The sequence below is a fragment of the Melozone crissalis genome, unplaced genomic scaffold, assembly GCF_028551555.1.
Source record: "Melozone crissalis strain CALT ecotype California unplaced genomic scaffold, PUWL_Pcris_2 ptg000004l_1, whole genome shotgun sequence".
Classification (NCBI taxonomy): domain Eukaryota; kingdom Metazoa; phylum Chordata; class Aves; order Passeriformes; family Passerellidae; genus Melozone; species Melozone crissalis.
Genome location: NW_026535782.1, coordinates 27789377 through 27802765, shown reverse-complemented (window position 1 = coordinate 27802765; position 13389 = coordinate 27789377). Strand labels below are relative to the sequence as shown.

The window sequence follows — 13389 nt, the reverse complement described above, 5'->3', positions numbered from 1 at the left end:
AATGCCAATTCAAAATGTTAGATAATGAGATGTAAATAAAAGGCTGCATGGGGACCAAAGCACTGCTGGAAGAAATGCAGGGAAAACAAATGCCACTTACAAATCTGAGATGCCCGCTCCTAACAGATTGCAATGTGAATAGTGTCCAAGTTGGTTGTGTAAAACACCAACAGAATTTCATGACATTTCAGCCCTTCACTGTCAGAAAAAGTCAATCTGCGGAATCAGCTTGTTCTAATACCCAAGACAGGCGGTATACCCCCTTTGTTTTTTACACCACTTTATTCTGCTGTCCCAGGAAACTGGGTAATGATGGACCACTCAAATGCAGCATGTGCAGACCCAAGACAATCTGCAGCTGTAACAATGAAATAGAAATTTAAAATAGATACTGGTGATTCTGACACCAGTATACTTCAACAATCACAGCACCAAGTCTGGGTGACACCTGGCTACAGATTTCTCGCATGCAATTATGTCAAAATTTTACTTAAACATCTATCACATCCACCAATCAAGCCAAGCATGAGGACCTGTAAGTCACAATTGTAACTGCTTCAATTAAAAGGTTTTTGAGTGTATTGCCTTGGTGCTGTGGAAATATTGATGCCACTTAATTATTAATGCAAAATCAGTGACAGAGGGTACCGATGGTTCTGGAGCTAAAGAATAGTTCTAGAGTTTAAAGAATGGAATTAAATTTGTTAACTGCAGTCACTTATTTTCCAATTTCCAGTTGATCAACTTCCTGGTTGTCTCTTAACTCCCCCTTTTTCTTTTTACTTCCTGCATTTTTGTCTCTCCAAGCAGCACTTGGACAGGGGCTATCCATCTGCTGCCTTGTGAGCCCAGAAACTGCTTAGTGACCCACACCAAGTTACAGGCAGTTTGTCACATTCTGCCATTGCGCACCACCTTCGCCCAGAGCTTGTCAGTTTACAGCTACTGAGTAGTTAAATGTAACAATATCTGCCTAAGCTACAGTCAATACACCTGAAGTTAATGCTGTCCTTTTCAGAGTTTAAGTGTGCTCAGATCTTTCTGTATACTGGAAACTTATGAGTGGAAATTTCAAAAGCAACTCAAGTATCATAACTAAGACATGACAAAAAAATTTCCAAAATAATGGCCTTTGAAGATGCTAACTACAGGAATTCAGTGAGATCACATTTGTTCATATGATCACAGATCAAAGCATTTCATGCTGCTATGAATATGAAATCAGATGTCTTCTCACCATGGTAAGCTGGTTTTCAAATGGACTCATAAAAAATAGTGAAAAAAGCTGACCATGTCCACTTCAGTGCTTGAAAGTACAATTCACTTCAGGAAACAAAAGAACATACGAGTAAGACATTTATCTGAAAAAAAAGTATCTTACAAAAATTTACTTGCTCAATTCTAAAAACCACAAAAGGATTAATAAAATCATAGAAGAAGAACTAATTCAGTGTTTATTTAGAAGCAGCATAAGTCCATACAGTGCATAAAATTCCCAAGTGTTTATTGTTACAGTTTAAGTGCATACATTACTTCCATAATTTTGTGCCCTTCCACAGGAACAGACATAGAGCAGCTACACAATTTGTTCTTTTCAAAAAGCTTTTACTACTTTGAGATCTCATCTTTATAACAGGGTAATACAGTGAAGTAGTTCCAGTGATGAATTCCAGATCTATACAGACTAGACTTCTAAAGAGTAAACTCAGTATGGAAGGTGCTAAAGTTTTTTAATATTCCCATAAAAGGTGACAAAATAAAAAAGTCAATTGAATTAGGACAGGCAATATACACAAGACACTTGTAAAAAAACCCAGTTGTTCAACACAAAACATTAATCTATCTTTAACAAAAAAGGAAAAGCTTTTCATAAGTTAAAAGTATGGGGCCACACTTCTGAATGTCACCGCAGAGAAGTTATGAAGGTATCTCTAAAGTTTAAATACAATCTGTACTGGCTACATTACTTCTGCAACTTTTATAAATGAATGATGGAAGACAGAATTACCTAACACAGGAACCTGAGCATCAAAAATGAAATCTCTATTTTTAAATGGTTTATATGTGTGATTTCCCCCATTTGCAACAAGGATAATGTCTGTAGTCTCTTTGGCTGAGGCCATCATCTCTAAATAGAAGCCCCAGACAAAATGGGAAACATTTCCACTGTTAATAAAATAGAGAAATAACCAAGGAGCATAGTTTGGTTAGAATGCCAAACACTATGGAACAATTCTATACTTATAGAAAAAAACCCATTAACTTGCTAAAGAGATGACTGTGAATCCACAACTGTCATATTTAATTTTAAAGTATTTGATAAGTACCACAGTATTGACAAACCTTCATAAATATCATTATTTTTGAAATAAAAATTTCAAAAAAGCACAGAAAATTTTATTATTCTCACTGGAACAGGTTAAAGTTTCTACTTTAAATTTAGATTTTTGTTTCCAATGTTATGTATGGATCATTTTTATCAAACCTGTTCTCAGGGAAGTGGAGATAGTATCAGGATAGAGAATAGGCAATAAGGCTGAATTCTTTCTTCCCTGCCCAAATACTTCCAAAAGACCTTAAAAACTGTAGTTAATGAGAAATACCAGAATTCACCCACTCCACCCATGTTACCATTGCCTATATAAAGCTGCAGTGTATTTTGTGTCTAACTTGAATAACAGTCACAAGGCTCCATCACACTGATTGAGGTGGATTAGACCTCTATTTCCAGCTTCCTGCCTTTCCAGATGCTGGGAACTGGAGAGAATAGACACCAACACTTCAGCTCCATAAATGGAGGATAAATGAATCAAGTGCTTCACCTCACTTGGCAATGACCTACATCCACCTGAGGAGCAGCAAGAGCATTATTGACAAAGCACCTTCCTGAGAGATGCTGATTGCCACATGAGGTTTACAGCCTTAACAAGTTGAGATGGAAAGTCCTTCGGCTCTTTGAACTTTTCAGATCCATCTCTTACAGAGTTCAACTGGAACTCCATGGAGTCTCTGAGCAGGACTGAACATAAATTTGCATGCAGAAGACCTTAAACCATTTCAACGTCTTGGCCAGAAAAACCATGACATGCCTGGAAGCACCAGAGCAATGATTACAGAAGAAAAAAGATTTACGGCGTTGTTGTCTAATATAGGTTTTCCAGATATGTGCTTGGAGTCTTTTGTTTGGTGGTTAACAACCATGCCAATTGTCTGGTCAAAACCTGGAAAAAGATAAAAAACTTCATTTTACAAAGCCAACTGAGATGAAGAGAAACTTAATAACCAAGTATACATACCTTCCTAAATTTATTTTACTATAACAGTGTTAAATCTCTGTAAGAAGACATCATCAGACTAAGCTAAATTACAGTTAGTTTAATTTGGTACCTTCAAAGAATGGAGTATAAATGCAGTATTTTACATTAGAAGTTACTTCTTTTGAGAAGTTACACTTCTGTCAAGTCTTCTCTCTTTATGTAGTTTCACAGCAAAGAAAGGAATGAAACAAGTTAAATTAGAATAGGAAAAAGCTGCTCCAAGTCACTCTAAAGCAAAGGATGCTGTTTTAAACAAAAACAACTTATTAGCAACATGTTTTCTGGCAGGAAGACATGTTTGTTTAAAAAAAAATATGGAAACACCATTATTACTTAATCTGATAGAAAACAAGCTCCTCACAAAGGCTAAATTTATAAATTCTATTTACACAGCAATTTTATACTACCAGCAGCTAGAGTTTTTTCTGTAGTACTTAGGTAATTTCTTGCTCTGCCTTTGTATTATTAATACTTTAATATTACTTTATTAGGTATTACTGTATAGACACCATTATCCTATGTTTTGTCCAGCTGGACCATTCTGTATGCTGATAAAACCACACCAATCTAGAACGCTTGATCTTAACTCACACTGTAGTGAAGTGTAACTGGGTACATGCACATGCAAGCTTTTAAGGTTGGAACATTCCAAATGAAATCAGCATATTTTATATTAATTTTTTTTCTTCTTAGATTTTACTTTCAACACTCACAACCTGTCAATTTCAAAGAAAGCTGCTACTTTATTACAAATAAACTCTGCATCTCAGACAAAACTTAAAAAATCCCCCACTACAAACCTCCCTGGCAGGGATTTAGTTGATAATACTGTTTTGAAACATACATTTAAACCTGGCCCTAAATAATGCAAAACAGCTACGGAAAAATCAAACTTCAAAGTCTAATAGCTTAACTCTCAACACTTGCTATGTTTAGAGAGTAGTACTTTCTTTGAGGAAAAACTGGAATTATCTTTTTCTAAGTATATGCCTCAATTGTACATCAAGTGTATATTCCAATAATGAACAAGTAGGTAAAGTAACAGTCCTTTTGTTAGCTCTGTTATTTACAGAATAAGTATAGACTGATAACATGGGCAAATTTGAATCTTACTCTTCACAGCTATTCAAAGTTTGAATTAATAACTGTGCAGGCAGGAGTGGATTTTCTTTCAGAAACAGTGGGTATCACAAGCTATTAGCTACACCACATCTAGGAATATCACCAAAAGAAAAAACATTGACAGAAAGGATTAGCAGCATACTGTTTAAAAAAAAAAAAGAGACAATTCTTTATTCCCACTGCCATATTTATTGTTTTTCAAGATGCTGCAGAAACTAGAGTATTCCTTCTGAGTCCACACTGAAAAGGGAACAAAAAAGTGGGCTAAAGGAGACACAAATGAGCAGCACAGTTTTGCCTGTTTCACATCACATATATATCACAGCATGTACATGCACAACATGGTGTACGTACTCCAGCAATGCTTTTGAATTTGTAAAAGAAACTGTGTAACTTGCACGCTGTCCCTGCTGCAGCTAAAAAGGTAAGTTGCTGAGCATGGAAAAAATACACGAAATGAAGAAGAAATAGATGCTGATAAATGCAGGCATGCATTAGCTAGGTTTACTCCATTCTCTTAATGCATCTGCCTCTTTAGGAGCTTGCAACATTGTCTGAGTGCTTAAGTGTTTCTTGCTCAGGACAGAAATATCTAAAACTTCATCAAATAGTTAAACACTCCATTGTATTTTGAACTTCAATGGAATTACAAAGAATAGAGCTGTATATAAATAAAAAATGCTGTATAGCCAAATCCAGAGCATCAACAAGAGTTGGCAGATCTCACTGTAAAGCCAGACCTAAAGGATTTGTGTCTCTGAGGCAGTTCATCTGCACATTCACACCTTGACTTCCAATTAATAAGTATACCAACAATGAAACCTGGAAACTTAAGTTCTCTCTGTAAACAAGCTGGTAAACACAACAGTGTCACATATGGTCTCTAAATAATTTTGAAACATAGGATAAGTTTAAAGCTTGGCCTAAAGGTTGTCTGTAGTGTTTATTCACAGGCAATGAGTAAACACTGAAATAATTTAGAACCAGCCGGTCAACATATTTTTTTTAAAATGCATCTTGTCTTTTTATTTAAAGTCACAGCTAGTTTGTGATAAGCTTAACTTATAGGAAACAGTGCTCTGTATTGCAGAGATTCTACAGGAAGCAGAGAAAAAAACAGAAGGTAAACTATTTTTCACTTTTTCTTACTTAATTCTTACATTTGAGCCTATTGCTAAGACTTCAAAATTAGGAATGGAGCTTCTGCAGTGACAACTTAATCCAACTAAATGGATAATATTAAACTGACATTCTTTCTTATAAAATACTGTAATTAGACATATAGAAAAGGAGAGGGCAGCAATTGCTTCTTCCAAGGTAACTTGTTGGGTATCTGTCTCTTTCAGTCATCAGCATGACAATAAGCTACAATGAACAAATCAAAATGTGGAAAAGGGCCAACCACCCTTACTCCTTTTCATTTCTATGTCCCTTTGCTCCCTTTGTCGTTTATGCTGCTATTTCTGTAATCTTGCCATTTAAAAATCATATCCCCAGCCCTTCTTGAAGCTCAAGTCAAATTTTAGGTTACACTGGGAGAAAGGGAAAAAAAAAAAAAGAAAAAAAGAAGACTCTTACCACTGTATTGCATTGTAGCTCCCAAATACGAATCAACAATTGATCCCAGTAGGCCAGCTGCTGCACCAAACACTATGATGGGCCATTGTGGAGCAGATATTTCCAGATCACTCACAAAAAGGAGTTGAGTTATAAAGTAGGCTATACCTACTGTCATGCCTCCAAGCAAACTTGAGATCAGGCCCACTAAAGTAACTGCTCCATTAGTACCTAAGTCAAATAAAGTATAGCTGATTTACAAACTGGTTTTAAAAGACTTGTGATAATTTAAATATTTTACATGAAATCCAAACTGCCCATAGTAAGCTTCTCCCCTTACATCTACTGCAGCTTTTTACAATTCCCATTATGCTGTTGAGCAGCTCAGCCTGCACCATTACTGCCTGTTACTACTCCTTTCCCATCTCTAGGGCTAGTTCTCTAGAAATATTCACCAGCATTAAATTAAATAAAACTAAACAGCACACACCTCTCAATGTCACCTGGTATTTGCCTGCTCTAGGAGGTGGTGGGGTAATACAAGAAGAGATTTGCTCAAGAAAAACAAACCTTGAGATGTGCACATTAAAGCAATGCCCTCTTCCAGAAGTAGTATACTACAACATGTTTTACCAGCACATTTAAAAATAAAAGAACTAAATCCATAAACAGAGAAGTTTGAGAGCTCATTGAATAAAAATCTGAAGAGTGCATATAAAGAAAAAAAATTCCCATACATTTCACTCCTATCCAACAAGATCTGTGCCTCTGATCAATTTGTCAGCAAGACTCTAAAAAGGTATATTGCTTTAAAGCAGCAATGACACCCACCATGGAGACAACGTTTGACAGACAGAAAGTTCACTTTATTCACCCTTGGTAGGATATTAAAGGAAATTAGTGATTTGGTTATGAAGTGAATTTTCTGTACTGTCTCTGTTGAATATATATGTATATTACTGATTGAAATAATGCCTGAAAAATATCAGTTGATAACTTGCATTATTCATACTAGGAGTATAAACTCTTTTACTATTGTCAGAGATTAGAAGTGACAGCATTCAGAATGATTTTAGCTCCGTGGCTGCTATGCTTATGCATCTCATCAACAAGATCGGAAGAAATACAGTTGACTATATTCCATTTCAGAGAATGCATTCCTAGTAACCTTTTCAAATCCCAGATTTCTAATATTTATTTTTCTATGTCTTTCTTGGAACTTTACAAGTTGGATGTATAATTCAATACAGACTAACAAAATATTAAAAACATGTAGAAGAGGTAACACCTTACCTACTGGAACCTGTTCCCAGGTTGTTATCAATCTTGGTTTGCTTTTACTCACAACACTGCCAATCTCTGAAGCCCATGTATCACCAGCAGAGCATGCCAAAGCTCCCAAAAGGGATAAGCACATCCATGATGCTGTGTATTCCTTTGAAAAGTCAATAGGAATTTCACCTGGTCCATTTTCTATCATATATAAGAGAGCCAGCTCAGTAGGAACACCACCATTACAGAATACCTGAACCCAATTCCTCTGGCCACCTGAAGTACAGAAACTGAATTTTAGTAATTTCAGGCAACAGCATGAGGCAAAACCAAAATAACGCTTCTCTAAAGTTAAATTTAAAAAGACAAACATTTAAAACAGAAACTTTATGGAAATTTATTTAACAGAACAGAAGCAAAAGCAAAGTGGCTTGCTAATATTCACAGGGATAGGGTCAAAGGGAGTTTCAAGAGTGTTCCCTATTCTAGATGTTATATCTCATCTGACTCTTTGAAAGGAACAAGAAACATGCAGTATTTATTCTCTAAAAGGGATCTAAAAGAATTAAAGTATTTTGGCTTACCTTCTTTGTATTCTGAATCTATTTGTTTCTTTATATCTTTTTTCCACTTGGTAAGTTTTGAAGAAGTTACAAAAAATACAAACAAAGAAGAGAAGAAACTATAATTTGCGACTGTAAGGATAAATCCAACCACCAGTCCTGTGAAGAAAAAAAGAAGCATATAAAGTTCCTTCATGTAACAAAGGTTGTTTTGCAAAGCAATTAAGTACTTCAAATTTTCTGAATATGAAGAGTATCTTCCTGATAAACCTAATACAATCATACAATAAGGGATTCTGTTGAAAATTACTAATTTTATTCTAACTGGTGAAGCATGTGATTTTTAAGACCTTTTGCCACAAATCAGTTATACTATGCAAAAATAAAAGAGAAGCAATAAAACCCCCAGAATCCAAAGAAAATATAATTGCAATTCAAGTACTCTGCCTGAAGAATATTATTACTTTTATAAGGAGCAATATATATCTGTGGCTGTGCCTCTATCAGCAAGTTTATCATCAGTTTAGGTATTGAATCCCACATCCAAGGTCTCCAAGATCACCTGTAAAACCCCTCTCCAAATCTTAGCAGATGCTATTTCTCTATTCTTTCCTTTGTTAGTTTCTGATTTTTATTACACGTCTTTGTTTCTGTAATTTTTTAAAGTATTTGATCTCCTTGACGCAATTCACTTTTATGTCCCCTTTCACAGGGGAGGCCTAATTTCACTCCTCACCATGAGATTACAGTTCTAAAGGACTGAAAGAAAAATGGTTGCATTTAAGAGCAAACGCCAGTATAAATCGGCTAGCAGAGCTGTTAAGAGGTCAGAACATAAAAGTCAGAAAGATTTTTGTCAGTGTAGAAAATGCTTCCCTTAACTCTCACAGACAGAAGATTTGCAAAATGGGTGACAAGGGAAGGAAAGATTTGAGGCCCTGTTTTACTCCACTGAACATCAATTCAGGCAATGTCACAAGACAAGGGTGAATCACCTCACCCTGAAACGTTGCATCAGATTTCAATAAACACTATTGTACACTACGCTGGGCTTTTCATCATGTGGTCTAGAAAAACTTTTCAGAAACAGTCATTTGTTCTTATTGAAGTACAGATTTAATTTTCTTATTTTTGCCAGGCCAAAAAATGCCTAGAACTGCTTCTATTACTGAAAGGGGAAGCATACAGAAAAGAGAACTGATTTCCCTCCAAGCAGGAAGGCTGCTGACGTGATCAGTTTAGGGTCTTTCTTTACCACTACCTCTGCCATTTCCTTGTTTCTCTGTGAATCCTTCTGTATGTTAAACCAAACCATGTAATTTAACTTCATACTGTACTGAAGTTTAAAAGAATCTTCAAGGTTTATATAACTATAATAGCATTAATCAAATCAATTATGAACAGTAGCACAGGGTTACTTGACTGTTTAAACAGGCATGAGAAAAAAAACCCTGTATGAATCTGGGGTATGTATGCTTACATTTATATTTTATTACAATAGAACTTTGTGAAGTCTTAAACTGCAAACAATAAAAAGGACCTTTAGTTTACCAAATGTTCAGCTTAAGTCTCAGAAAAAACATACCTCCCAATGCACCACTGTGATCTAGACTCTTCTTCTTAAACCCTTGCATAGCAATAATTAGTGGAACCAAGACTGAAAAAAGCCAGCGCCATGGAGAAATGGGTCGTAAAGTACCTGATAAATCAAATAACAGGGTTGGGTTACACATGATCCTCATAAAGCCTTTATGTCTTCATGTCTGAAAAGTCATTATTTCCTGATACATACTTAAATTTTGATCTTAATAGAGATTAAAACTTTTTATTCTTCAGAAGAAAGACATTCATGTGGACAGAAGGACAATATATCTGCAATTATCTACTCAATTTTTCCATTCAGCTATCAAAAGAAAATATATTTCATGAACTGAAATTAATTACCAAAAAAATAGCAAAATGTGACAAGAAATAAATATGGTGATATTTTCCATTCTAAAAGGGATTTATGAAGCTCAAAAACTAACATCTGAATTTACTGACAAAATTCCACTACCAAAAAAAGCCAAGCAAGACAGTCTGCTAGGTGAAAGTAGTGTGACCACTTTATGAAACACCAGCCCTGTCAGTTCTTCTGAAAGATGATGTAATGGTCTCGATGAAAGGCTCTTTAAAATACACTTCGAGCTGATTACTTTCTCAGCAAGATTTGAAGTGACAGTTTCAGTTTGAAACACACACAAACTTCTAAAAGCTAAAGCAAATAGTTAATATAGGTTTTGGAAAAAAAAAAATCTTGAGAAGTTATTATATCTCCTATACAAATACAAGACATCACAAATCTTGCACTCAAGTAAGTCTCAATCTGGTAAAACAAAGATTTCACAGAGGGTACACAGAGGCTTGTCTTGCTGGAAAGATAAACACGATGGTTTTCAGCAAGAACTTTCGTGTCATCAGTACCCCAACCTCTGCACAAACACTGGCACCCTGGTGCAAAGCAGGACACAGTAAAACACTCATTGGAATGTAAAGATTCACAAGAAAAAAAATCTCTTCTGTGTACTGAAAAGCCCCAAAGCCATAGTAGGTGAGCAAGGGGACTCTTGCAGCCCAGGCTGAGTCAGAAACTCTGAAGATGAACACCAGCTGTGTACTAAGAGCCCTCCAGTGCTGTAGCCTGGTATTGCTCGTCACAAACCAAGGCAGCTCTTAGTGATGCAAACTTGAGTGTAAGTAGTACTGTAACACAAAGGGGTTCCTTTTCTTTGGCTAACAAACAGAATTTTCATTTCTTCAAGGTCATTTTTAAACGAAACCTTTTGGATTTGCTTGTAGGAGAGAAAAGTATTTGTATTAAATTACTACTAAGTAAGACCAAGTTAGGATCTATAATAAAACAATGAATATGCTCTTCAACATTCTGGCTTCACTAACATCTGGCCCATTGTTTGGAGCTTAAGAAATATTATAAACACTACATTAATAAAAGTATGTTTGCAGTATTTTTATATTTATATTACAGACTGTGAATTTTACCACTTTTATAGGCTGAACCATTTAAAGCCCATTAACTACTGTATGTTTCATTCACCTTCTTGAAAAGCCTTTCCAGTCTCAGGCAAATGAATGACAGAAGTTTTATGTCCTTCTTGTTCCATAACCATTCCCTACAGAAAGGAGGATTTGTCCATAGTTTTCTCCTTTCTATCAGGCCCTGTACTGATTTAGCTGGTAGCAGGTCTCTCCATGTTATAGTGTAAATTTCCACTCACTTATAAGAACAAGGACTAGAATATCCTAATTGTCAGAAAAGCTATACCTTTGGAGAGCAGACACACATGAATGAAGTTGCATGTTTAAATTTCACTTGGGTAGTGATAAATGACACAAATAAAACCTGGTTGTGAAGCCTGCTTCTGCATACCTTCTACACATCTGGCATCTCACTACAAGCCAAACCAGAAGTATGCAGACAACACAGATTTAATGCTGTACCAGAAGTAACCCATCCTAAAGCACTGAAAAACACTGAGCAGAGACATGCAACTGCCTCTACAAAAGTCAGCTTATACTGGTGGGGTATTTATTGTTGTTTCTTCTGGACCCAGGGTGTTACTAGGCAGTTGAAGGTGCTCATACTCTAACTCTACACACTTTCAGCAATACTGCAATGACACTGGACCTCTTCCAGCATCAAACCAGCTGGGGTCTGAATGGTAAGTCTCTACCCGTCTCAGAAACACAGCTGAATTTTTCTAGGCATAAACTGATACTGCAGGCAGTATCAGCTGCTTTGCACAATGCTATAAGAGTGGCCCTAGAGCCAAAAAGAGAGACTACAGAGAGGACTTGTGTCCCTGCAACTGCACACAACTAAGTCACAACCAGCCTGAGCAGAACGCTGAGCTGACAGTACACACCTCAGCCAGCCACTCCATCCATACATCCCTGTCTTCTCATAGCATTTCCCGTTTCTCTGTTCCTCGACTAAGGAAGTCTTCCTGCATGACCTGTTCTGCACGTTGCAGATGTTGCCGACTCCTAAAACAGTTTTGAAAGCAGGCACACGCTTCCCATGCTGTCACGTACTTCCCCTGATGCAGAAACACCACTGCCAGCTCAGCTTTTCCTTTCACTTCTTAATTTTTATTTGCTTTCTTTTGGAGAAAGACATCACAAAGGACACCAACATTTTAAGTTGCACATAATCCCTGGGCAGAGCTGCAAGTAAGCTGCTGTCAGCATCTTCTAAAGCACCATCACCTACTGTGAGAGCTGAGTTACCAGCTCTACTGACGAAGGAAGGAAGGGGCTGCGCACACCCCTCCTCCCATTTCTGTCCCCTGCCTAGAGGCCGGAGGGGAGGGTTCGCCCGTGGCCGTGCCATGTCAGCCTCTCCCGGCCTTTGGACTCACCGTAGTACGTACTTGCAGTCATCGACACGATCCAGAACGCCAGCGAAATACAAATAAGCAAATTCAAGATGACCATATTCGCCATCATCTTGAGGTATTCTCTGAAGAAATCCTCCTGGTAATAGGACATGGGAATCAAGAAGGACAACACCTGCTGGGAAAACACAACGCGCAGGGCATCAACGACACGGCCACCGCCACCACCTCCACCTCCTTCTTCTCCTCCTTCTCCTCCCGCCCGGCCGGAGCTGCGGCCGCGCCCGGCCCGCACCGCCCCCGGGGCGCTGCCGGGAGGCACCGAGGCGCTCATGGAGAGGCTGCTGCGGCCACCTCGGCCGGCCCACCCCGGGCTGCGCTGCGCGGTACCGGGCGACCGGAGGCGCTCGTAGCGCCCGGCCCCGTCACCGACCTGCTCCCTGGGGCCGCGGGCGCCGCCGCCATCCCGCCCCGCGGCCTCCCCGCGCATGCTCCGCCGGCAACAGCGCGGGCCCGCCCGCGCCTGCGCCGCGGCGAGGGGGCGCTGCAGCTGCGGCTGCGGCCGGGCCCGCGCCGTGAGGCGCTCTCGCTGCCCTCGGGCGGGGATGGGGTCGCGCCCCTCCGAAAGACGCTGCCAGTGGAGATCCAGTTTGCGAAATAAAACCAGGCACGACACGCCTGTGAAAGGCATGAAGTCTGTGGATAATTAGTGAGACCAATGAGTACCTGGATGAGGTTTGAAACTTGTTGGAGCACTTCGAAGTTCATTAACAGCAGAAGAAAGAGACTTGAAACGTTTCCTAAAGTTGACTTGGGATGAAAACATGCCAAACCTGCCTGGTGGCTTTTCTTGGGGCACGTCAGAATGCCTCCCAAAACACTCGAGTTGAAAACAAGCTGACTTTAGCTACGGGACAGACTGCACAGCTCCCACTTCCACACATCAGAGCTTTGTCAACAAAGCACAGTAAGAGGTGAAACTAAACAACTTCCCAAAAACCCATTGTTTTGAGGCAGCAGCCTCAAAATAAACGAGAAATAAATGAAATAAATAAGACTTCAGGCATCCCAGGAGATAATGCTGAAGAAGCATTTAAGCATTCAGCGCTTGATCAGTGGAACATAGACCAAAACCTTCAAGTGGTACAGATGAGTCCCCTCATG

General features: G+C 38.5%; 1 protein-coding gene across 4 annotated transcripts; it reads right to left on the bottom strand.

The window, feature by feature from the left end:
- Nucleotides 1-2194: 2194 nt before the first annotated feature.
- TMEM19 (transmembrane protein 19) lies at nucleotides 2195-12729 on the bottom strand. 4 transcript variants are annotated; one of them, XM_054278884.1, is made up of 7 exons: nucleotides 12659-12729; nucleotides 12250-12400; nucleotides 9417-9530; nucleotides 7853-7990; nucleotides 7290-7544; nucleotides 6018-6227; nucleotides 2195-3221 (listed from the first exon to the last, which is right to left on the bottom strand). In XM_054278884.1, exons 1-7 carry the CDS (start codon nucleotides 12713-12715, stop codon nucleotides 3058-3060), a joined length of 1089 nt encoding a protein of 362 aa, XP_054134859.1. In that variant the 5' UTR covers nucleotides 12716-12729; the 3' UTR covers nucleotides 2195-3057. The 4 variants fall into 4 exon arrangements, with proteins under 4 accessions (XP_054134859.1, XP_054134863.1, XP_054134864.1 ...); XM_054278888.1 differs by having other exon boundaries at nucleotides 12262-12400; XM_054278889.1 differs by having other exon boundaries at nucleotides 12250-12403; nucleotides 12659-12706.
- Between the last annotated feature and the right edge of the window lie 660 nt (nucleotides 12730-13389).

Coding starts and splice junctions, on each gene's coding strand:
- TMEM19 (XM_054278874.1), bottom strand. CDS start 12,559: ATGAGCGCCTCGGTGCCTCCCGGCAGCGCCCCGGGGGCGGTGCGGGCC. Junction 7,545..7,852: donor AGATTCAGAATACAAAGAAG/GTAAGCCAAAAT, acceptor TCTGTACTTCAG/GTGGCCAGAGGAATTGGGTT. Junction 3,222..6,017: donor AGCTACAATGCAATACAGTG/GTAAGAGTCTTC, acceptor ATCTTTTTCCAG/GTTTTGACCAGACAATTGGC.